At 50.8% G+C, this 25,501-nt stretch overlaps 1 protein-coding gene across 15 annotated transcripts in view; it reads left to right on the forward strand.

Annotated features, from left to right (window-relative positions):
- The window catches only part of ARHGEF9 (Cdc42 guanine nucleotide exchange factor 9), a 201,356-nt gene that overhangs the window by 143,270 nt on the left and 32,585 nt on the right, over positions 1–25,501 (forward strand). For 14 of the 15 annotated variants that reach the window (XM_038123210.1, XM_038123208.1, XM_038123209.1 and 11 more), the window contains 5 exons: positions 2,853–3,044; positions 7,871–8,050; positions 10,486–10,718; positions 14,641–14,770; positions 22,717–22,848. In XM_038123210.1, the coding sequence (XP_037979138.1) occupies positions 2,853–3,044; positions 7,871–8,050; positions 10,486–10,718; positions 14,641–14,770; positions 22,717–22,848 (867 nt within the window). Of the gene's footprint in view, positions 1–2,852; positions 3,045–7,870; positions 8,051–10,485; positions 10,743–10,778; positions 11,107–14,640; positions 14,771–22,716; positions 22,849–25,501 lie in introns of those variants that run through there. The other variant, XM_038123213.1, reaches the window with a different exon arrangement.

The following is a 25,501-nucleotide window of genomic DNA, read 5'->3' on the forward strand; positions in this document are numbered from 1 at the left end:
TGTGCTGCATTTCAGCCCATATTTCAACAGCTCCATCAGTTTTTCCATGATTATCCCAGGGTTTGGGTGGGGAAACCTCCTCCAGCTGCAGGGACTGGCCCAAGGTCAGTGCCAGAGCTGCCACTGCACCTCAGCTTTTATTAGTCATGGTCCCAACTTCAAATGATGCCCTGGAAGAAGGATCCTTGCTGGAATTTCAGACAACTTCAGAGGTTTAGATGGAAACAGGAGTGTTTGAACAACACAGTGGGATTCATCCTTCCAGCAGCAGAGGCTGGAGGGTGCCAGGTGGAAACACCTTCAGCTTCCTCTGGAGCTGATAAAATTGTTGCATTTGTTTTTAATCTAAGGCAGAAGTCATCTAGACTAGAACTGTATTTTTTTTCCCTTTGGGAACATGGATCCTAGCAGGAAGGAGCAAAAATTTCATTAAGGAAGAAAGCAGGACTCCTGAGATTTGCAGATGAGGAAGGAGGGAGTGTTCCTGCTGTGCACAAAAGGCAGCCTGAATTTGAGGAATCATGAAAGTTTGTAGGTTTGCTATCTGCCTTGGAGTTTCAAAGCCTTTAGGATTCATGACTCAGGCTTACACACACATGCCTTGTAATTATTAGATGTTTCTGGCCTTTTTTTTAAGTGAAAATCAAATTTTTTCTCATGATCACCTGACTCCAGGAGGTAGAGCTTTATAAATGTGCTCTGCTGCCTGACTGGCAGGAATGTCATCAAACTTCGTAACAGGCTGTTCCTGTTGGGTTTGGGAAGGCTGCAAAATCCCTTTCTGTAGGGGAGGAAAAGCGGGGAGAGAAGTTATTTTAAACTTCAACCAACAGCGTTTAATCCCCTCACTGGTCCTGCTGGATTGTTTGTTGGAATGCCAATGAAGCTGTCAGCAGGACATGTCCCTTGGAGGATTCTCTGTGCCATTCTGTCCTTCCCAAGACCCATCAGGGTACCCCCAGGTTTTCCCAGCACTGAAATTGGTGGCACTGCTGTCAGTAGTTGGCCCTGAGGTCCCTTACCCCAACAAGGACATTGCTCAGCAGCAGCATTTGTTTTATTAATTTTTAAAATGTATTTATTTTTCAGCACAAACCACTGCTCACGTTCATGGGGTGTTGCTCAGTGGACCCCAAACCTCTTTCAGAGGAGGGTGGGTTTGCTGAAAGAGAGATTTTTCTAGCCAGATTTTGGGTTGTTTTCCTGGACAGGAGACATTTGTTTCAGTGTGCCAGGAGAGGTTTTCCATGCTGGATTTGTATTTGGTGGCATTGGATCACCAGCTCCTTACTTTCACTCACAGTGACCCAGGCCTCAGCCAGGCCTCCCAGTGCTGATAGAAATCCTACAAACCCCCTTTTTGATCCCCCAGATTTGCAGCATCATTAACATCCTGCTAAAGAAGAGATGGGTTTGGGTTTTTTGGTGTTCGGTTTTTTTTTTTTTTTGGTCTTTACAACTCCCTGTGGGAGGGCAGAACGTGGGAGCTGCAAGAGGTGGTTTAGCAGAACAGCTGCTGGTTGGGGATACAGGGAAGGAGCAGGAGCAGGTTTGGAGGTTTTTTACTTTCCTAATTTACAGGAACACTGCCCTTTACAATCTGTGCAAAGCCCAGTTTAAACTGAATAATGGAGAAGCAGGAAACACTATTAACATTGAAAGGAAGCCTGAAGATCAGGTTAATGATGCTGCCTGGTTTGCTTGTACTCTGTGTGTGGACAGTTCCACTGCTCACAGGAAAATGTATTTTTAGTTTGATCAAAAGTCCCCAGGATTTGGGGACTTCAAACACTGAGGAGAGAAGTTGCCTCATTTCCATCACAGCTGAGGTGGTCTGTGAAAGACAGAGGTATTTCTGTCAGCTCTAAGTTTTATTTAATGTTTGTTTACAAACTACCCTGAGCTCAATTTGAGTCAATCAGGGTTATTTTAAGCAGGTTTTGTGGGAAAAGGTAACAGAAGGAGCCCTTGATCCGTGTGCTGAGCACAGGTTCAGGCACACAGGGGAGAGGTGGAATTTGCAATTTCTATGGATGTTTTTTATTTGATACTGGAAGGAAGCTTCAGTGTGCTGGGAGCACACAGATCCTTTTTCACTGCTTTTTGTAATTTTCAGTGCCTGGTGCACCTGTCCCAAGCTGCCCTCAGCCCCCAGGTTTAGGAGACTTGCTCAGGGGTGTCCATTCCATTTGCTTTGGGGATGCCATGGTTTGGGGATTCCAGTGCTGGGGTGCTGGGATGTGGGATTTGCCTGAGCCAGGAAGGCTGTCCCTGTGAGCTGATGAGGAAACTCTGAGAAATGGAACCAGGGCTCCTTCAGAGCCCCTGGCCTGGGAGGTGACAGAGCTCCAGAAGCACAGCCCAGAGCTGAAGTGCACTGCAGATCTCTGGACCAGCCACACCTCCACCTGGAATCAGTCCCGTGGGAAGGGCTTACCCTTGCTCCCAGAGGGTCCTGTGTTCAGAGGGACCCCAGCTGGGGGTGGCAGGAGCTGGGACAGTGTGCTTGCCACCAGCACTTCAGTTTCCTCAGGCTGCCCTGTCTCACTCGTGTCCGTCTCAGTCGGGAGCTCTTGGCAGCATTCACTCATTCATTCACCCTGTCACAGGGGGATTTTACATTTGGGGTCAAAGCAGCCAGCACTGGCAATCCCCAGGAGATGGGGAGGGTGTGGGGAGCCTTTGGGGCTGCTAGCACCAGTATGGAACTGGGCAGGGTGGGCTGGGAGCTCTGTGCACACCCCGTGGCATGAGGAGAGGTGGACCCAGCATCTCCCAGAGCCGTGCAGCCCTGAGCCAGCCCGCCGAGCTGCTGCTGGCAGTAATCCCTGTGCTGTGCCTCTGTCCTGCAGCTATGGGTGAACCAGGAGGATGGCGTGGAGGAGGGAACCAGCGAGGTGCAGAACGGCCACCTGGACCCCAGCGCCGACTGCCTGTGCCTGGGCAGGACCGTGCAGAACCGCGACCAGATGAGAGCCAACGTCATCAACGAGATCATGAGCACCGAGCGCCACTACATCAAACACCTCAAGGACATCTGTGAGGTACCTGGGGCTGGGGCACCCCTGGGGGCTGGCCTGGCTCTGTCCCCCCTGCATCAAACCCCTCAGGGATATCTGTGAGGTACCTGGGGCTGGGGCACCTGCCCGTGGTGGGGGGCTGGCAAGGGCTGAGCCTGGGTTTGTCCCCGGGTGATTTGGGAACAAGCTGAAGTGTCTGAGGACTGTGTCTAATGGAGGAGCAGCATCTGTCAATATGTATTGACAGTTCTGAGAATTTCCTGCTGGATCTGATAATTCCTTTAGTTTGTATTAACCAAAAGTGCAATTTCCTGACCTTTATTCCATAGCTCTTTGACTAAAACATGATGAGGTTGAGATCCTTCAAGCAGTCCTCTTAATTAAAACCCAATGCCATCTACTTTTGAACTTGTGATTGAGGAAATTAGGTTGTAATTAAACCAATCAGTTACCCATGTCATCTGTGCCTTTCATGTCGGGTTCACAATTTCCCCTGGCTCAGAATGGCCCCCATTTGCCTTTTTTATGGCGAGACTGAGGGCAAAATGTTTCCACCATGGGAAATGAAGAAGGGAACCAGCAAGCACTGGGCTTCAGTGACTGACCCCACAAATCCCCGACTCGGTTCTTGTTCATTAGGTTACAATTAACCGCTACAACCCCTTAAGTTCAGGATTAGTGCCCTGAGCTGGGCCCAAAGTGCAGAGCCTGTGGTGCTGGGTGTTTGGGAAGGGGAACACGTGGCTGTGCCAGAGAGGTTGGGCACTGTGTGTAGAGATGTCCTTATCACTGAGAGGCAGAAGTTTGTGAGCCCTGAAATCAAAGTCTGGGGATGGCTTTCAGCTCATCCCTCGCAATGTTTAGGATTTAGTGAGCCTGTGCCCAGTCAGTGTGGTGAAGCCCCTTGGGGATGGTGCTTAGAGGAATGTCTTCCTCGCTTCATCCTTGCTGCTTTTCTCCCAGCAAGGCAGAGCAGCCATCCAAAAAGCATCTATGACACTTTTCAAATATGGAAGAGCCTTGGGATTTCAATTTGGAAACAAATGAGCTTAATTTCAGTGTGCTATTTCAGTCAGAGAGCTTTGCATTGGAGAAGGGAAAACTGCAGACACTTCTCCACATATTGTTTCTTTTCCTGCATTTGCACTTTTCTGTTGGAAACGAAAATAAAAGAAACAAAAATAAACCTTAACCTGCATCTCCAGCCATGTCACCATGTTTCTGCCAATTGGGATTCTCAGGAGGTGCAGACAGGTTCAGCTGCAGTGAGGGAACACTGATTTACTGCCCCTAATGATGTATCCCAGACAGGAGAGATCCAGAAAGCTCTCTCTTTGCTCTGTGTGATGCACACTGGGATTGAGGGGATAAATCTTACCTGCAGGTAGAGCACCAAGAAATTATTCAGCTAAGCAGGGAGGAGGACTGAAATGGGCATTCTCATCTGTGCAACGATGGGCTGTGCCTTGCTGGAGAGAGGCTCATTATGCTCAGTTTAATCCCAGCAATCCCTTTGCTGAGGAAGGCTCCCAGAGCTCTGTCAGATGGGAGCTGGCACAGCGGGGTGTGAGCAGGGCTGGGCTGGGAGAGATGGGCAGGGCTGGGAGAGATGGGCTAGACTGGGAGAGCTGGGCTGGACTGGGAGAGCTGGGCTAGACTGGGAGAGCTGGGCTGGACTGGGAGAGCTGGGCTGGACTGGGAGAGCCTGGGCTGGACAGGGAGAGCTGGGCTGGACTGGGGTCCCCGTGCCCCTGGTGGGGTGGGCAGGGCTGTTGTTTGTGCCACAGCACGAGCAGGCAGCAGCCAGGCCCTGCTGAGCTGCTCTGACAGGGGCACATTGCCCTCTTCCTGAGGCTCTTTGTTTTAGGGTGTTTTAGGTGTAGGACGAAGGATTTGAGGTATGAGAGGGGATGGCAGAGCAGCTCTGGCTAGGCTGAGCCTGGTTTGATGCTGAGTTTAGCAGTGTGTAGTTATTGTTTCTGAGCTGCAGTGAATAACAAATCCTGATAGAGGATGGGAGGTCATTCCTGGAGGGTGGTGATGACGAGCCCTCCTATTGCTCTCCTCTGCTTCAGGATGCATGTCCACTCCCTGCTCCTGTGCCACTGCACACCCTGTTACTACTCCCAACACCCATGGCACGAGTCTGGCCAGGCACGGAGCTCAGGAGCTGGCCAGCACCAGGATGAAAATCCCCTGTGCCAGCCACAGCCTGTGGGAAGCAGCTGGATTGGAGGGGATTCCTCACCACAGCAAAGCCCCACTGCTCCCATGGCTTACTGTGGACCAGTATCCAAGCCTGGCTGCCTGGGACCAGCTCTGGCTCCGGTTTGCCTTTGCAGTTCAAACAGTCTGAGCTTTGCTCTTGTGCTGGTTCTGGTTGTGTGCCCTTCAGCACCACCCTCACCTGTGTGCTGGGAGCCCTGCACAGAGAGCACTGGGGGGCAGCCAAATGGTGCTGGGCCTGGCTTGGGGATGTGAACAGCCCCAAACCGGCTCAGAAAGGAAAAAATCTGGAATATCCTCCCAGCTGCCTTTAAAGTTACAGCCTGCAGCCACCTTCTTCTCTCCTTCACCCTGCTCTCAGCCAGACAAGAAGGATGGATGGAGGAATGGATGGATGGATGGATGGATGGATGGATGGATGGATGGATGGATGGATGATGGATGATGGATGGATGGATGATGGATGGATGGATGGATGGATGGATGGATGGATGGATGGATGGATGGATGACGGATGAATGGATGGATGGATGGGTGGATGATGGATGATGGATGGATGGATGGATGGATGGAGGGAGGGAGGGAGGGAGGGAGGGATGGATGGATGGATGATGGATAGATGATGGATGGATGGATGGATGGATGGATGGATGGATGGATGGATGATGGATGAATGGATGGATGGATGGATGGATGATGGATGATGGATGATGGATGGATGGATGGATGATGGATGGATGATGGATGATGGATGGATGGATGGATGGATGGACTGACACACTGACCACCTCTCCTGGCTGTCTCTAAGCTTGCTGTGGGGTGAAGAAAACTTAGCACTTAACCTCCTGCTAATTCTGCCCAACTTTGGCCTATACTTCAGGGACTACATGGAAAAGTACTTTAAAGACAGACAGTTTGGCAGCTATTTTTAGGTATTCATTGAGCAAAACACTCTCCAACATCTGCTCATCAGTCAGCTCTCCCTTCTATGAGCAAACCTGACGGGATGAGCAGAAGGAAGATGACATTGTTTTATGTAACAGAAGTAAATTTACTGGAAAAACTCTGCAGCAGTCTCCTCTGCTGCGTGTTATGGATGAATCTTCAGTCTCCTTTTCCTGTCTTGTGCTGGAAACCACCTTCAAATGCACAGAGAGGATGAGGCTTGGGAACTCCTCACATTCCTTTCTTCTCCCTGTGCTTTCAGAGGTGCCTGCACAGAAATGTGCTGCTTCAGCTCCTCCAGACACGTGATTCCAGAGAAATGATGAAGCAGCACAGGGACAGTGGGAATAGTGAGGATGGGAATCGCAGCCAATGGCAGCCCCGGGGCTGGGAGATGTTCCTGTGTTCAGGAGGGGAGGGATGTCATGGAGCACAGTGAGGGGACACTGCCCCATGGGCACAGGGAGGGATTTTTTCTGGCTTTTCTCTGGCTTTTTCCTGGCTTTTTCCTTGGGTTTTTCCCCAGGCTGTTCTGAGATCATCAGGCAAACAGGAAGATCTGCATGGAGAGATGCTCTGTGTCATTTCTCCCCAGTTGAGATTTCGGTTTGCCCTGTGACCATCCCGCAGCGTGGGAAGCAGCCTGCTCCCATTCCTCATGGCCTTGGAAAATCAGAGAGGGAAACCCAGGGAAATGAGTCATCAAGGAGCTCCTGGGGGAAGAGAGACCTAGATTAGGAAGTGTAGAAGGTGTTCCATAACCCAAACTTCTCAGCTGAAAAGCCAGGAAATTCAGGGTGATGGCATCCTCCGAGCTGAGCTGCACATGGCAGAGGTTGGGTCCAGGCCAGGTCGGCCAGAGTTGCATTTCTCATTCATGTTTGAAGTTCTCCCTGCCAGGAACCACATGGTGAGGCTGAAGGACAGTTCATTGCAGGGTTCCAGTGTTCATTGTGGCCCGGCAGCTGCATGTCACCAGCTGGCAGTGTGACTAAGCATCCCAAGTTCCCAAATTTAGCTATTCCACTGGAGCTGCTGGCGTTTTCTTCCCTTCATTTTTTCCCCTTCCTATATAATAAAGGCAAGCAAAGTAAGCAACGTCATCTCCTGATGACCCCTGTGTTGTTTCTTTCTAGTCAGGATGCTGCAAAATAGACCAGGCCAGTTGCAATATCTGAGATTTGGCCTTGCAAAGTTTCTAGTCTAAATCATTCTGGTTGGACTTGATGATCCTAAGGGTCTTTTCCAAAGTTAACAGTTCTGTGATTCAGTGATGATCATCCTGACAGGTGAAGTGTGGGAGGATGAGGGGATTTGCTCAGAGCCTTCCTACCCTCCAGCACATCAGCTGCAAACTTGTTGGGGGTGCACTCCATCCCCTCATCCAGGTGGTGGATAAAGATACTAAACAGAACTTGCTGATGGTACTAAACAGCTTCCTTGTCCTGATTACTGGGCTGAAAGGAGAAATCAGAGCAGGCTCAAACAGCCCCTCGCAGCTTTCTGTGGAGGCTGTGCCACTGGAAGGATGGAAGCAGCAGTGCTTGTAGGAGACCTGGGTATGAGGTGTTGGGGGCAGTGGGGTTTGCAGGAGCAGGCACTCAGCACTGAGCAGCCCTCCTTGGGGTTGTCCCCTAGCTGTTGCTGCTCTCTCAAATCCTTCTTTCTCACTCTCGCAGGGTTACTTAAAGCAGTGCCGCAAGAGGAGGGACATGTTCAGTGACGAGCAGCTGAAAATCATCTTTGGGAACATTGAAGACATCTACAGATTTCAGATGGGGTTTGTGCGGGACCTGGAGAAGCAGTACAACAATGAGGACCCCCATCTCAGTGAGATCGGCCCGTGCTTCCTGGAACATGTGAGTCCACTGGCATTGTCCCTCCAGACCTGGGCTGGGGAGGGACAGAAAAACTCCAAAGGCCTGAACTTCTTCTGGTAACAGATCAGGGTCTGCTCTGTGAGTCTCCATGTACTCCCTCCAAGAGGAGGGAGAACTTAGATATGCAGTTGGATAACCCCCCAGTACATCTGAATCACATGGATGAGAAGATACTGGAGGATTTTGCCTTTCCCATCCTACTGCTCCATAAACCACCTCCTGCAAGAGCTGATAAATTGGCCCGTGTTTTAAATGTATCAGGAAATGTCAAACAAATGCCAGCCCTGGAGCTGGAGGCTTTCCTGGAAGGGAGAGGGGAGCAGCGTATGAGAGCTCAGAGGTGCTGCAGCTCCTGTGCTGTGTCAGGGCAACAGTTCACTGCTTATCAGGGAAATTCCTGATAAACCTTCCTGAAACTTCAGCAGAACATCCCTAAAGAGTTTCACAGCATCTTTTAAACATCCCTGAGTCTCTCATTGGGGTTTCCTCTGAGAAGGTGCATGAGGTGTTAACATGGCTGGTTCTTATCAGAGCCTGCAAAAAGCAGCATCGCATTCCACCTCAGTGCTGGGAAGATGTAGGAAATCTTGCCGAGAATCAGTAACTCAGATGTCATGACTTGAGGCTGTGCTGTCAATTCATTGATAGTGACAATAGCAAGAATTGCTGCTGAGATTCGGAGGAAGATCTGACACTTGCCTGTCACCAGACAGGGGCTGAGAGCTGGCTGATAAACTCCTGATAAATTGTCCCTGCTTAGCCATTTGGGAAACCGAGGGGTGAGGATGTTTAGATCCTGTTTAGAGATCTCCAAAGCATCTTGTTCCTCATTTTCTTCAGGAAGAGAGAGCTGTCAGTGCGTGGCTGGGTCAGCTGTGAGAATGGGAAGGACACTGGATCCCTGTTCCCAGACAAGCAGCTTGTTTGGACCCTCAGGGACTGAGAAGTAATTGCTGGGCAAGCATGTCTTGGCTGAATAGAATCTGTCCTTTTTTCGGAAGGCATTGACCCCAGCTCAGTGGAACTGGCTGGTTTGCAACACCTGACTTTGACCTGGGCTGTCTCAGAGTTAATTTGTGGTGCTGGGCTGTGCCCATCTCCTTCCAGTGAAATCTTCCTCTGTCCTTTCATTGTCTGGTCTGCATGGCCCAGATGAATCAAGCCCAACTTAAAGGTGACAGTCTCTGGTCAGTGAAGGCAGAAAAAGCACATTCCAACTAAACAGACACCAGAAAACTTGTTAGACCAGTCCAAAAGGTGGAGGAGCACATGTGTGAGTGGGTTTTTTGTTTGTTTTTAGTGTTTTCTGGGGTTCTGTTCCTGAGGAAATCCATGCAGTGCTTTGGGTTCCCCATTGGTAAAGGGAATTTCAAACATATCCAGCCCCCAGACACTTGCTAGGTGCTCCAGGCTCTTTCAGGGAAAGAACTCTAGAATAACAAGGTTGTCCTCTTGTTTTACCAAAAGCCAGAGCTCTGCTGGGTTGTGCCTTTCAAACCTTCCCTGCACAATTTGAAGCTGAGAACAAGCACAGCTCTGTGCAGGGCTCACATTAACACACCTGTACCTGCAGAGACCTTGGCCATGTGTCAGAGTGCAGGTCCCTCTCTGCAGTCCCTCCTTTCCCAGCACCTCTTCCAAACAGCAGGAGCACTGTAGGATCCATCCTTCCTCCTGCCTGGGCTGTGCTTTCTAGGAAATCCAGACTGGTTTGAGTTGGAAGGGTTGGGTTGGGGAGATCATTTTGTTCCTGACCCTGCTAGGCAGGACACCTTTACAGACCACAATGCTCCAAGCTCATTCTTGAACACTTCTAGGGATGGGGCAGCCACAGCTACTATGGGAACTCCCAGAGAATCCCAGGGCCTCCCCACCCTCCCTGGAGGAGTTTGTCCCAGTAAACCTGTCGTGGTGGGTGTTCTTCAGAGTGCTGGGACCATCCTGAAGAAGGGTCTTGAAAAAGACTTCTGGGGGGCCACAGGCACATCTGTGCTCACTCTGGGTGATTTTAGCTCTTCTGGAATCCAGGAGACACAGAAGGAGAGACGGGGCCTTCGTGTGGGGTTCCAGGGAGAGCCTTTATTGAGCTTTTTCCCCAAAGGGTCCAGTGGCAAAGGAGCCACTGAGGCAGCGAAAGCAGGGGTTTACATAGGGATCTTGAGGGGCAAGACAGAACACCAGGGCCAATGGGATACACTGAATCTGCATGTCACAGCAAGGAGAAAGGCTGGGAGAAGCCTTTTTCTCACCCTAGTCGCCTGAAGGGTTGTCTCTGTAGGGGAGAGTTGTGGTTCCTTTCCCTGTTGGCCCAGCGGCCCCCACAGATCCCACAGAACCCTGCCCTTCCCAGCCCTGGTGGGGCATTGATCAGCTGGGTCTCTGCCTGACCCGTCCTCCTCCTTCTGCCCTCACAGCAAGATGGCTTCTGGATCTATTCTGAGTACTGTAACAACCACCTGGACGCGTGCATGGAGCTCTCCAAGCTGATGAAGGACAGCAGGTACCAGCACTTCTTCGAGGCGTGCCGCCTGCTGCAGCAGATGATCGACATCGCCATCGACGGCTTCCTGCTGACGCCCGTGCAGAAGATCTGCAAGTACCCCCTGCAGCTGGCAGAGCTGCTCAAGTACACGGCCCAGGAGCACAGGTACCTCAGCAGGCATGGGGCCAGGGCTGCTTCCCTGCAGAGCTTGGGGTTTCTGTCCAGTGCTGCTTCCCTGCAGGGCGCGGGGTTTCTGTCCAGTGCTCCTTCCCACCCATGGGTTGGGGTTTCTGTCCAGTGCTCCTTCCCACCCAGGGCTTGGGGTTTTCTGTCCACTGCTCCTTCCCACCCAGGGCTTGGGGTTTTCTGCCCAGTTCTCCTTCCCAACAGAGCTTGGGGTTTTCTGTCCAGTGCTGCTTCCCTACACAGGGCTTGGGGTTTTCTGTCCACTGCTCCATCCCCGCCAGGACGTGGGATTTTTTGTCCAGCTCTTGTCCCTGTGACATCCTGGATAAACAGGAGCAGGACAAAGGGTTAGCAGACAGTTCAGTCTTCTCCAAGCAGCAATTCTCGATGGAGGCACAATGAGCTCTATTCTAATCAGACATGTGGACTAATTACCCTTGGATGTACTTTCTGATGCTACCAGTTACACTGGAAAAATTACCTAATTAGCATTCAGGGGTCTGAGAGGCTCCTTCCCTGCTCCCAGGGAGACCCTGGGCACACAGTGAGTACAGGGCCAGGGTCTGCAGCTGGAGCCTGATGTGGGGAGAGCTCCAAACCTGCTCAGCTTTTCAGCCCAGTCCCATCTCTGGTTTTGCTGTGGAGTTTAGGTTCAGAGGAGCACCCGCAGTTTGATTGCTTCCCAAATTTCCAGGGTCTCTTGCTGCTGCTGAGGACAATCAGCCTGGCTGCCTGACAGTGTGAATCAGGAGCAGTGCCTGTGATACCACTTGGGATTTACTGCTGTGAAAATAAGGTGAAAGAAAAATCAGGCCCTTTGAGAGCAGGTTTGTTCCTGCCCTGCCAATTTTCTTACTTTTTCCAAAACTCATTTAAAAGCAAGTGAGAACAGAAAAGATGAGAGATGTTTCAGAAACTTCTGCAAGTGTTTGATGGCTTGTTTTTCCCAAAGCCAGAACAGAAGTGTGATGTGAGCAGAGATGCATTGATCTGCTTAGACCTGACCCACAAGTCTGAGTGACTCAGGGTTGCCAAATGCCCCAAATCACCAATTTGGACAAGCCTTTGGCTTCAGATCCAATTCCTGCTTTTCCAAAGACCAAATCAAACTTGGAATGGACTCGTGGGAACCTTGGGGTGTCAGAAGGCAACTCTGGGATCCCACAGGTTGTGGGTTTCCCCTTCAGCAGCCACAGGAGAACCCACAGCACTGGCTGGGAGCTCAGATGTGGCTTCCCAACAGGAGGGTGTTTAAAATGACCCTCTGTGAGTTACTTGGAAGCCACAGCAAAGGGGATGTGGGCACTGTGATAACACCAGGGTTGGGTTATTTTGGGAGCACATTCCTGTTCCCTTTGGGATGTTCTAAACTCACCATGTTGTTAAGGAATCACACAGATTCATATTCTGAGGAGCCTTGGGAGCTCTCCCGTGGTCAGCAGCACTTGGTAACTCAGCCTGAGGGTTCTGTGGCACTGGATTGCCATGGACACTCTGTTTCTCCTGTTCCTCTGTGCTCTGGGAAGGGAAGGCAGGGTGAGGTTTGCTCACCTTGCATTAGGAGGAGTAACCCTGAAGCTCTGACAGCACTGGGAGGAAACCTGTGGCTGCACAGTGGTGCGATAGCCCAGCCCTGGAGTGAGGCAAAACATGGGAAAACACAGGATTGCCAGGGAAAGCAGGGATGTGAGCTTCATCTAAAAGAGGAACATCTCCTCTTTTTCTTTTTTTCATTTTTTTTTCACTGCCACTACATCTGCAGAGCTGTGGATTTTCCCTGCACCATGTCAGGACAATGCTGAAACCAGAATCCAGACCACGCTCCCCAGAGATAGCACGTGATGCTTGGCAAGGATCTAGACTTGGATTCTGATGAAGCACTGGGAAGTGGCCACTGCAGCCCCAATAGAATTGACAAACCATTTATTTACCTTCATCTCATGGTTAATGGGATCCTATCATTGCCTCATGGCTCCTGTTGTTTTTTTCTTCTAAGTTTTTGCCAGCTCTGCCACAGACGTGGGCTGGGAGCCCAAAAAGTTCAGTCCTGAGCCTTTTCTTCATTACAGCATGACAGGAAAACATTGCTGGGGTTTTCTCCCTGGAATTAGGGAATTAGCATTCCCAAGATGAACGGCTGGCACCGTCCCACTCTGCGTGGAGGCAGGATGGGTGTGAGCTCAGAGCCTGCCTCCCTCCCTCCCTGCCTGTCTGCAGCCTGGCTCCTTTGAATTTTTCACAAAGCCACATCTGTTCACCTCTTAAAGATCTACTCCATCTTAATATTAATTAAATATAGGAAGGTCTTAAGTGCAGCTTGCTGGAATCCTGAGCATTCCCAGAGCAGAAGGGAGCTTGAGTTGGGAATGTAGGAACACATGATGTGAGGAGACTCTGCCAGGGAGTGCCCTCCCTTCTGAGCATGAGCATCACTGCTGGGAGATCATTGGTGACTGTCTGTAAACCCTGCACCTCTCCCTGCCTCTCCAGATCCTTCCTGGCTGTAGGGACTTCCCTGTTTCCCTAAAGAGCTCAAGGATGTTCTCCAGGCCACCCTGATGTCCCCCTGGCACAGCTCCTTTCCTGCCTGACAGAAGCAACACTCCCTTCACACAGATGCTCACACAAAGGGAGGCACAAGAAGTCCTTCATTGTGTAGCAGGATCCCTTCCAGCCCTGGAAGTGTCCAAGGATGGGTTGGATGGGACTTGGAGCACACAGGGACAGTGGAAGGTGTCCCTGCCCATGGCAGGGGGTGGAGCTGGATGGGCTTTAAGGTCCCTCCTTAAGGTCCCTCTAAAAATAGAGGATGGGCTGCCTGATATATCATATTCATCACGCAGACTTCTCTGGGATGAATATGATGTATCAGGCAGCCCATCCTCTATCTTCCTTTATTTTGCTGAAGGCCCAGTCCTCCTGTCCTGGAGTTTGTGGCATTGCTTTTAACCACACCTAGAATTTTAACATAAGAATTTAAGAAAAAATGAAAACTCAGCTCAAGATTTCACCTGAGCAAGGATGCCAAAAGAGCAAATAATATTTTTTGTACATCACAGTGTGTTTGTTTCTTAGTATTTATCCTGTTGGGAACACATGGAGGGGGGATCTAATTCCCAGTATTCACCCCTCTTTTAGCTGTCACCAGCACAATCCTTAGCAATAATCAATAAAGCCATTCCCCCTGCAGCTGCCCAAGATGGCAGTTTTTCTCATTAGTCAGCAATCAATAGCAGCCCTTAAGTTAATAACACATTGTGGTGGTGTTGTGGCAGCTGGCCTTGCCTGTCTTCCCAGTGGAAATGAACGCTACAGCTCCTTGGAATGGAAAAGCAGGCACAGGGCAGGAATCAATGGCATTGATTTCAGCATCACTTTTTGAAAAGACTGATCATCATCCTCAGTGGCCCTGGCAGGAGCCTGTTCTCACTCTGTGTTACTGCACTCACAGGGCCATGCAGGGTAAAAAAAAAAAAAGTTGCTTGATTTGCTCACCTGAAATCTGCAGTGAGAGTGAATTCCATGGGGTGACTGCTCTGGGAGTGGCTGGGAAGGTGCTCTGGTCTTTGTCTAAATGAACCCTTTACTAAATGTTCATTTTAAACCAGAAGAATCCAGGCCCAAAGACAGAGGCTGTGGAAGTGTTCAGCCTGTCTTTAGAATGCTCTTCAGCTGTGCTCCTTGAGGCTGTAAAGAGCTCACCAGTGTTGGGTTAGTAGAGGCCAGACTGGGCTCCCAGCTCCAGTTTCCATCGAGCTGCTCCATTGGGACCATCCAGATGAAAAAATCCCATTGTAGCACTGAGGGGTCACCCCTGCCCGTGTCCCTTTGGGCTGGTGAGGTTGTGACAGACTCCTGGGCATGTCCTGCTGCCTTTGATGGCCTTTCCCTCTGTGTCCAGTGACTACAGGTACGTGGCTGCTGCCCTCGCCGTCATGAGGAACGTCACCCTCCAGATCAACGAGCGCAAGCGGAGGCTGGAGAACATCGACAAGATAGCTCAGTGGCAGGCCTCTGTCCTGGACTGGGAGGTACAGTAAACCTGGCCCGGCAGCCTGGCAAAGTCCAGGCTGTTCTTGGGTTATCTGAGACCCTGTAGTTCATTCCCCACGGTTTGGGGTGAAGCCTGGGGCAGAGAAGGCACAGTCGTGACCTCAGGGTGCTGCTTAAACGATAACGGTGCCCTAAAGAAAATCCAGTTCCAATTTCATCACTAGCAACCTGGAGTGACTTTTGTGATTGCAGTGCTGGTAGTAGGTGAGACTTGGAGCAAACCCCATGTGCATTCTGCCTCTGTGCCGTGTCACTGGGGAGGAGGGAGGGAAAGACATAGCAAAAAGCCCTGGAAATTGCAAGAGGTTAAGAAAATGAAGAAAATCCTTCTGGTGGTTGCTTTATGACTGGAAGCCAAACTGTTAAACTAGAGTTAGAGATGCTATTTGCATTTTATAAATGACATCCCACTTAAAGATATTTCTGAACCAGCCCTGTGTGTAGTGATGGTGTAATTAAGGAGCTGAGAAGCACAGGGAAGGCAGAGTCAGCAGAAGGATTCCTCACCAGCAGGCCTTCAGTCTCTACATTTGTGCCATGTGTTTGGAAGAAAAGCCATACTAAAATTATGTTCTCCCTTTCTTTTCGTCCCTGATTTTTAAAAATCATTGTATGGAAGTAATCCATAAATAGGGGTTTGCAGCAGATTGAGGACAAACGTTTTTGTAAATCCTCTCGCTGTTGTCATCAGCCCATGTGTTCAGCAAGGAGATAATCAGAGTGATGGAGCAGCCTTGCTGCTTCCTCACTTGTGAAGTCTGAAATAACTCCACATTCCAGTCATGGGGATCATACTGTGGAAATGAGTGTATGGGAAAGAGGCATTCATCCTTTAATTATTTTATTTCTGGCAAAGATCTGTGAAGGCTGGGAGGAGAGGGAGAGAAATACAGGTGCATCACCTGTGTCCTCCTTGGCTGAACTAGTTTCATTGCTGTGATGGAGGATGGAGGTTTATCACCCTGGATCTGGTGATAAAACACACAATAAAACACATAAATGCAGCAATCAGAGCTGGGATTGTGGCTGGCTGGGAGAGCAGAGAGCACAGACAATGTGTCTGATTGTTTTACTGCTCAGGAATATCTCTCACTGCCAGGCAGACTCATTTCCAGAATGAGGAAACTGCTCTGCAGGAGGCACAGGACCATCAGCTCCATGCTCAGCCCTGGAGTGTGCCATAGGATGAGCTAATGGGGGTCATTTGTGAGGAGCTCTGAGATCCTCACTGTAAATAAATCTTGATTAAGGACAGATCCATTCCAAGCCAGTGAATATTCATGTGTGAGAGGGAAGCCAAGGTGACCTCCACACAGGATCTATGGAATAGCAGTTGCTTTTTCTCTTCCATTAGCTCAGTTGATAATTCATTTTTATTTAGCCCTGTCCTTGATAATTCATTCCTTCTTAGCAGTACCCATTCTTTATCTCCATCCCATCCTCAGGCACTTGCCAAATTATTCTTCCAGGCTTTTTTCAGCTATTCCAGATTTTGAGCACATTATTGCAGCAACATCCTTCAGCTTCTCATAACATAGCACAGCCTGCTGCTGGCATGCTTAGAAGTCCCGTGGGAACACAGCTCCTGGTCAAAGGAAAACAACCTCCTTGCCCTTTTTATTCTGGATTTTGGATCAAGAAAAGTCACAGAGTTTTGATGAGAAAGTAGAGGAGGAGAGCTGGACCCAGCCGAGGATTTCACTGCTTGATTCTTTCCTCTAAAGCAGTTCTGAATCACCAGATCCAGCCCCCACTGCACAGCTGTCCATGGAACAGCCAGAAGGATGCACAGAAACCCAAAATACCCAGGAGTGAGCCACAGTGTAATGCAGGAAGAGAGTGGGAGAAATGAAAAGATTGGATCTTTGGGAAGTGCTTGGATGTGCTGAGATGTGTGCAGGTGTTCCTTAGGCACTGCAGACCTCAAATCCCATTTTGGAGGCTGCAGGGATGTCCCCGGCATTGGGGTTGGCTTCTCACCCAGCCCTGAGGGCTCAGAGCTTTGTCTTCTGTGCAGTTTTGGGGTACAGGAGGGACCTCCTGGTGTGTGTCCTCAGCCTCTCCAGGCTGTGGGGAAGGAACAGTTCTGGTTTGAGGAGAAGATCAGCTCCCAGTTGGTGTTTGCTCTCAGTGCTGTGCTGCCGCAAGGCCTGTCCAGTCTTGTGGAGTTCCCTGCGCAGAGAGGGATCCCCAGCTGTAATTCCCAGCTTTCCTGGCCCTGCTTCTGCTCTAATCAGGCCTTTCTGTACCTGTTCTGTCCATCCCAGTGGCTCCAGTGCACAGGCACAGCACAGCCTTCCTGAGACCCCCTGGAAACAGCACTGACCCCAAGAAAACGGGAACCAGGCGTAAAAAATTACCAGTTCAGTCTTTTTCCACCCAAAATGCAGGCAGGGCACAAGATAGAGCTAATCCCAAATTCCCACCACGTTGGCACTTCACAAATGATTTCAGTGGCTGAATGGTGCAGCACGTGGAGATATTTCATTTGGAGGAATGTCTGTTTTTCCTCAGCATCTTGAGACTGATGATGCTGGTTCTCTGCTCTGAAGTTGCGTTTTCGTTTCTAAATTTACCCATATTTTGTCAGGAGATGGTGGAAGAAGATTCTTCAAAGAAGAAGGAAAAATTCCCAACCAAACGAAAAATACTAAGTGAGAGAATATCTGAAATGTTCTCGTATATAAAATGGTGTGCACAGTTTCTTGCAAGGAGAGGTGGTGTTGGGAATGCTGATCCTAAAACAAATAGGAAAAGTCAGGGTGTGTCCAAGCTGGTTTAAACAGAGGGATTTTACTGAATCCCATTTTTTAGGAATCATTTTTATCCCTCCATGGCATAAAAATTTAATACATGTGTGGCCTCATGGTGGTGAATTTCAGGGTGAGTATTTGAAAACTACAAATATCCTTGAGTTAAGCAAAGCAGGAGGTTTTCCCCAAGAAATCCTGCAAGCAGGATATGATTGTTTAAATTGCCAGTGGGACCAGGAAAGGGTGGCCTGGCACAGGAAACAGCCAGGCCTGAAGTCTTAAGGAATTACTGGTAGATTTGGCACCTTTAGACAAGGAATGACTGAGCAGAATTGTAAGGGAAGATTCTGATCTCACTGGCTGCTGTAAATCAGGAATAATCCCAGTTACTCTGAGATGAGTTCCTGTGGCATTTGTGGCAGTGTGGGCTTGAGTGAGAAGCCTGGCTTGGTCTGCTGCCACGTGTGACTCACTTATTTATTTTGTAACCTGAATTCCCAGCGTATAAACAGACCCAGAGAGGTGCTGCCCACACCAGTCCCCAGTCCTTTGAGCTGGTAATGGCTCAGAATTTGGGGCTTCCACCACCTCCCTCCGAGCCCTTTCAGTGCCCTTCAGTTCTGAAGTGTTCCCTGATGTTCCAGCTCCATTTTCCCCGCTCAGCATCGTCCCCTTGCTTGCAGTGACACACCCTCAGATCAGAGCCGTGACATTTAAAGGCAGCAAGGCAAACCACCACCCAGAGCTGCCTTCAAAGGGGGCAGCCAGAGCATCCTGGGCAGCCTTTGCTGCTCTCTCCCTTCCCTGTTCCTGCCCTCTGAGGGAGCTCCAGCCCTCAAAGCTCAGTGGGAATAGCTCCACACACAGAGCAGGATTAAAAGAGATTTCCACGAAGCCCATCATCATTTCCAAGTCCTTGCCGGCCCCAGGGCTGTATTTACACCCCTCAGAGGCACATCTCTGCCTTCCCCTCTGCTCCTGGTCCCTCTCTCTCGCCCCCCAGATGGATCCTGTGAGCCCGAGGAGTCCTGTGCCACCTGTGCCACCTGTGCCACTGTGCCCAGCTCTCTGGGCTCTGCTCCTAGGCAGATCTGGGCTCTGTTCCCATGGGCAGGGCTCAGCACAGCCTCCCCGAGTGCCCTGTACAGATGATGTGGGGATGGAAAACAGGTCTGTGCCTCAGCACACCTGGAATTGCTCAATTTTATGCCTTTTCACACAGCTCTTGAACTGCATCAAAACAAAATGAAGCAGCAATCACTGCAGCAGTTCAGGCTCCCTCTCCATCTCTCCAGCAACACTTTCCTCCCTTTCAGCCCAGTTTTTTCTCACAGGAGGGAGAAAAATTTGCTCTCATTTCCTGCGAGGAGATCTGTCGAGGTCCCTGATCCAACAGGGTCAGTTAACCAGGTTTGGCAGAGGACAGAGCCTTGCTCGTCATCCTGGATGGGTTTGATTTTGCTTTTTAAACAGATTACTTTGGTTTGTGTAGATATTTAGATATTTTGTGCCAAAGATTTTCATGGGTTGCCACTATGGCAGCTTCCAAGAGTATTAAATTTCCATGAAGGGAGAAATATATATATATATATATATATATATATGAGAAATTTAATGAGCATTGTCCTTTTAAATTTCTTCTCATTCCTGTTATTTACGGGTCCTTTAAATCAAGACTTGCTGCCCTTAATTATGTAATCTATAATCACTGGCCTCAGCCTGATACTGCATTAGTGAATCCAAGAGTGCCATGAAAGGAAGCTCCCTGGAACCACCAAAGTGAGAGAGAAATGAGAAATCTCTGATGAGAAATCCTCCTGGGAGAAGAAACCACGGCAGGGACTGAAATGGAGCCTTCTTTTTTCTCCTTCTTTTATTTTGTTCCCCCCAGCAACAGAAGGTATCAAAACTGAGCTTGTTGAAAAGGACAACATTTCGCTGGCGTTCCTTTTTGTGATCTCAGTGTAGCCCCGGGTGCTAATCAGCCTGTCAGTCTCTAATTGCAGAACAGCAGTGTCAGGCACGAGAGAGCCCTGCTTGGCTCCCTGGGAGCTGGAAAGGGCACAAATGCCCTCCTGGTGCCCAGCACGGGGCCGTGCCAGGGTGGGCTGGGGGCAGGGGGCAGCTCCGGTGGGCTCTGGGCATTCCCGAGCTCAGGGAAGTGTCTGGGAGGGGCAGCAGCTCTCAGTGCCAGCCCTGCCTTGGTACCCTGGTGTTCCCATTTATTTCATGACACTCTTAAAGCTCTGTGGTTCCTGCCAGCTCCCATCACAGAGCACGGGCAGTGCAGCAGCACGGGGAGCTGGGGATCTCCACATCTTCCCAGGCAGCAGCAGCAGCAGCAGAGCTGACCCTGAGCTGTCACAGTCAGGAGTGGCCTGGGGACTCAGTGTGTCACTGAGGGCTCGAGGGAGCTGACATCCAGCCCAGAGCTGGGGCCTTCTGCTCCCGTTGCTGCACACAGGGACTGGGGCTCTGCCTGGCACGGCGTGGAGAGAGGAGTCAGCTTTCCTTGGCTGCCCTCTGGATGCTGCAGGATGTGCACTGAAAACCCTGGATGCATCTGAGGAGGGCTGAGGGTTTTTTTGGAGGCTTATGGGACAAAAGTCAGGTTGGAAAAGGTGTCAGGAGTCAGGGCTTCTCTTGGCCACTCTGCTGAACGTCTGCCAGTTCAGAGCAACTAAAAGTTCAGCCTCTTCCTTTTTCAGCAGAGTTTGTCTTAACTTACAGAAGGATACAGATGATCCAGCCTCTGTGGGAGTTGGAAAAAAATGGAGAAGAAAAAGGGAATTTTTTCCTGGCTCTGTATAAATTTGGAGGTGTGGGACTGGGACAGACATTTGGGGAATCTGCCTGGAGCAGGGATCGAAGCGTGCTGGGGATCCACCGTGGCAGTGGAGCTGAAAAGCCAGTGTCCCTCTTTGCCCCCACCCTGCAGCTGCCCCCTGAGCCCCTCAGTGGGGACCAGGAGAACACAATTTGTGCTCTTCAGAGAGGTACAACTGTGTCAGGACAAAAAAGCCTTTGGAGGTTCGGAGATTCAGAGTTTGTGCCCTGAGGCTCTGCTGTGGGAATTGGCACAGCAGCCCAGGCTGGAGGAGCAGGGCAGGACCATGGGCATGCTGCTCCTGACAGCCACGTGCCAGTCCCAAACTCTGTGCAATCTGTATTTCCCAATTTGCTCACCCCAAGTGGGAATCAGCTATTTCTGGCCTAGAGACTGGATATAGAAATTGTTTTCCCCACATAAGAAATGCAATACAAATCCCATCATTTCGGATCTGGATGTTTTTGGGTTATGTTGCTTGCAGGGACTACACAGTTTGGATTCAGCTAATCAAGTAGAAGTGTTTACAGAGCCCTCTGTGTGTCCTCAGGCTTCAGATGCTACCACAGGAGTAAAAGACAAAGCTGGCTTTCTATTTTTAGCAGCCAGCCTCTCCTAAGCTCGCCCCCTCTCCTAAAGCTCCCATCCATAGGCTTGTGGGAATCTTCTTCATGTAAGCTCATGTGTAGCCAGGAAATCTCACAGTTGCTGGGGCTGGTGTGTTTTCTTCAGAGGCTTCTTGTTCTGGGGCTCATGTCCCCCTGAGCTGTGGCAGCAGCACTCGGTCCCCGGGCTCTGGCCAGGCTGAAGTGCGACCCTGCTGAGGCACTGGGTGATCACAGCCCATCCCTGTGGGCACTGACCCTCTGTGTCCCTGGGAAGACATCCCTCGTGAGCCCCTGGGGCAGCACAGGCACAGGAGTCAGGCAGGGAGGTGGATAAAGCCCTGGCTAAGGCGATTTGGAAGTCTGTGCTGCAGCTTGGTGATGCAGTGACTTAATGAAGCTGCTGCTGTCACAGGGCCCGGGGACACAGGCAGTCGCTCCCAATCAATGCTGAGAGGTTAATTACACATTTACCTGAGCAGCAGTTTGAAATCCTCACCATGGAACCAGGAGGGGGGAGACTCCTGGCTGCCTTGGCACCTGCAAGTGCAAGCAGCACCAGAAGTGTGTGTCTAGCTAGGTGCCCCCCATAGCTGGCTGAACCTCGACAAGCTGTTTGCTGGGATTTTTGGGATGCTCTCGGCCCAGAAACCGATTCCAGCTTGGCATCAAAGCCAGAACTGCAGTAGTTCACAGCCAAAAAGAAAAAAAAAAAAAAAAAAAAAAGCTCTTCTCTGTCTTGCTCCTGAGTTCCTGAGTGCTGCTCCTGAGTGCTGCTCCTGAGTGCTGCCTTACCTTTCAGCTGCAGCCATCCCGCCTCCTTCCGTGGTGCTCTGCCGAGATGCCCACAGGGCAGGTGGTGGTGAATTCACCCATTTTTAATAAATAGATTTTAATTAACTTTTTTAAAAGTCCGGCTCATTCCAATTAGTGGAGGGTGACTGCATTTGTTCTCTCAGAGAGTGGGAGAGAGAGCACTGTGTTTTCAAGACCATCTGCTCATGAATCCTTAAAAAAAACTCGGAGAGGAAAACAAGCGTTAGCCGGAGGCAGGGAAGGGTGAGGGCACTCTGGCAGCCAGCAGGAAGGCCTGGCCAGCTGGGGGGGCCCAGGGCTGCCACAGGAGCCAGGGTGGTCCTGACAGGATTTTAGAGGTGGGGAGCTCTAATGAGCTGTGGGAGAAGGGACTGGCAGTCCCTAGATGAGTGAGAAGAGAGGCAGCAATCCAGAGGTCTGAGTTCTGGAAGCCTCAGAGATGGGGAATGGCTGCCCCAGTGTGTCCCAGGCTTTTGTAGCTGGCTGGAGATTTCAGGAGGGGAAGTGCTTTGGGGTGCTCTTCTGAAGGGAGAGCATGCAGGGAATTTGGTGCCCTGAATTCAAAGTGCCTCTGGGATGGGCTTTGAGGAGGAAGGGGCTTTGTTTTCCTGATGCACCTGCACCTGCAGCAAGATCCAAGGGATTGGGACTATCTGGAGAGGGGAGTGGGGTCAGTGTCGGGGGCAGCTCTTTCCCCATTGCAGTGTGAGCTGTAGTGACCATGTTTCAAGCATGCACACCTCCTTCATTTATTCCCCTTCCTCCCGGATTATCCCCCATTCCAGTTTCCAGTCTGAAATCAGATGGGGTGGCTTTGAGAGCTGCAGAAGGGCCAAAATCTTACCAAATTGCTGCTTCTGCCCATCGTGCAAAGACAAACTTGTCAGTGCAGTTGACTCAGGCTCGTTCCCTGTGCCCTCCAGGGAGACGATATCTTGGACCGCAGCTCGGAGCTGATCTACACGGGAGAGATGTCCTGGATTTACCAGCCTTATGGACGGAACCAGCAGCGAGTTTTCTTTCTCTTTGATCACCAGATGGTTCTCTGCAAGAAGGTAAGGACACAGCTAAGGGCATGCTGTGGGCAGGCTTGCCAGTCCAAAGTGGTTTTCAGGGCACGGTGGCTGTTGGCTGCACGTGCAGAAGAGGATGTGGAGAGCCCTGAGGAAGGACAATCTGCATGCTCAGGGTGGGGAGCTCTCTATGATACAGGGATTTTTGTGCTCATAGCAAATCCAGCCTCCACTTGCTCTTTTCATGCCTTTATCTCGTGTGCCCCTGGTTTGGCTCGTTGCCTCCCTTCTCGTTTTAGGTTTTGGCTGCAGTGTATGATCTGGGATTAGATAGCCCTGCAATTCCTGTATGAACTACAAAACCTGGCACTGGGGCTGACAGCCCAATTGCTGCATTGAGATGGTGATGAGCAGCAGCCAGGCTGTGCTGGGTGTCTGTGCTGGTGCTTGGGGAGAGCCTTTTCAAGCCTCATCCTCCTGTCTCTGCTGTGCTGGGTTTTATGGGGCCCTTCCCTGGAGGGAGCCATGGAGGAGGAGGGAGGGCAATGCAGGATGCTGGTGCTGGTGTGCTGTGGTGTTAATAGCAGCAGGTGAGCTGTGATCCACAGAAACTGTCCAGCAGCAGCTCTGGTGTCCCACTGAGGTGACCCCAGCTCACTGCCACCACGCCTGTGGGACACAAAGGGACAGAGCTCCTCAGTGCTGGCTGTGACAGATCAGGATTTGCTGTCACTCCCTGCAGCCACACAAAACTGTGCAGGGGCATATCCCTGGGACAGCACAGGGCTGTGTTCCTGTCACAGCTCCTGGGCTCAGGACAGGCTGAGCCTGGCACCCTCCAAGGAGGCCCTGCCACCGTGGGAAGGGCGAGGGTGGGGATGTGGGTGGCTCCTGACTCAGCGTGGCATCACTGTCCCCTCCGTGGCCCGGGCACTGCAGTGGGTGGCACTTTCTTCTCCTGAGTCATGGTTGACTGAAATTCTGCCTTCTGGAGTGCCTGTGCTTGTTTCCCCCCCCTCATTGCTGAGCCTTTCCCTCCTGGCCCAGCCCTGAACAGGAGCAGCCACGGAGCAGCAGTGAGAGCTGCAGTGAGCCTGGAGGGCGCAGCTGCTTTCCTCCTTTGTGCTGACCTCCTGCTCTTTGACTGTGACCCTGAATTTCCAACTCAGAAGGCAGCATCCAGTCTGGCTTGTACTGTGTCTGGTCCAGAGAGATATTAAGCATTCCCTTAACTCCAGGAAAATCAGGGCTGGGATTCCTGTGGTCATCAGCACAAGTGGAGGGTGGTCAGCAGTTCACAGCAGGCTGCTGGGGACCAGCAGGGTTCATCAGAGTTCAGCCAGTGCCAGTGTTTCACTGTCCTCCTTCCTTCTGCATGGAAAAGGGATTTTGGGAGGTGTGGAGGTGCTGCATGGAAGCCCCCTGTGGGTTGTGAGGGGGTCTGGGCCTTCCTGGCAGCACCACTGGCTCTGTGTCAGGACCTGCCAAGGCCTCGTGGCTGTGTGTGCCCACCCAGCTCTGGGGTGACAGGGCACAGGGGCAGCCCCTCTGCTGACCCTGCGGGCACAGGGCTCAGACCTCACTGCAGCTCTGCCTCTGTGTCTGTTTCCAGCATCAAACTGCAGCTGCTGCTTTTCAGCCTTGGGGTAGGAGGGGAGATGAAGTTCCAGCTGGGCTCTCCCATCCTGATCACACTTTCCTTTATTCAGAATGAGTGTGCAAGTCTGGAGTTCAGGGGAGTTTTAGCTCCATTTTAGGACCACACATCCCATATATAAATAAATGTGGGTGGTGTGTGCTCTGTGCTGTCTTGACCCCCCTGACAGATCCCAAGAGGCAGGATCAGCTCTGCTTCAGAGCTTGGGCCCCTCAGGGAGGCACCATTTACCTCGAGGTTTGGGAAGCTGGGGCCGGCCTTCCTTATCCCCTGCTCTAAAACTGAGGGGTGGAATATGATCCACACACACCCTGAGAGCAGCTTTGGAACCACTTAGGATGGCACATCTCAGTGAATCTTCAGAAAATCTGCATTTGTGGGTTTTCTTCAGGTGTAATAAATTAATAGGTATGACACATCCCTCCTCATGACACAGTCTATATGAAAATACTTTTCAAAAAAATATTATGGTGATTTTTATCTCTTTGTTGGCCCAAAGAGATTTTTACTAGAAATAAGGAGCTAATTCCTTATTTAAATATGCCACTGAGGTTTCCGTTTGATGAAGGCATGGGAGATATCCTGAGTGGCTTTAGAAGGCAAACACATACTTCAGACAGGATCCCTCTCTCCTGCAGATCTTCACTGCAGTTACCTGCACATCCTCCTCTCCTTCCCCACCTGTGCAGGTGTTTGCATCCCCTGGTAATTCAGATGAATCCTGTGGCTGGGGAGGTGATACAGGAGTTCTGGTGTGACAGAGTTTGATATCAAACTGTCCCAGAGCTCTGCGACAATTCTGCTGCTGGCACTCCCAGTGAGCTCCATTGCCTCCAAACCTTTTCCCCTGTGGGCTCACCCTGCAGGTTCCTGCTCACAGTTCATGCAGTGGGAGATGAGGGTTCTCCCTGCTGGCCCATCCAGTGTTCCCTGGGAGAGGAACACTGTTGGCTGTGCAGGTATTTCCAGTGTCCAGCTGCCTGCTTTCAGCAGCAGGGAACGCATTTCCAGACAAAGCCCATCTGCTCTGCTCGGGTC

Source organism: Motacilla alba, chromosome 4A (genome assembly GCF_015832195.1).
Source record: "Motacilla alba alba isolate MOTALB_02 chromosome 4A, Motacilla_alba_V1.0_pri, whole genome shotgun sequence".
Lineage (NCBI taxonomy): Eukaryota > Metazoa > Chordata > Aves > Passeriformes > Motacillidae > Motacilla > Motacilla alba.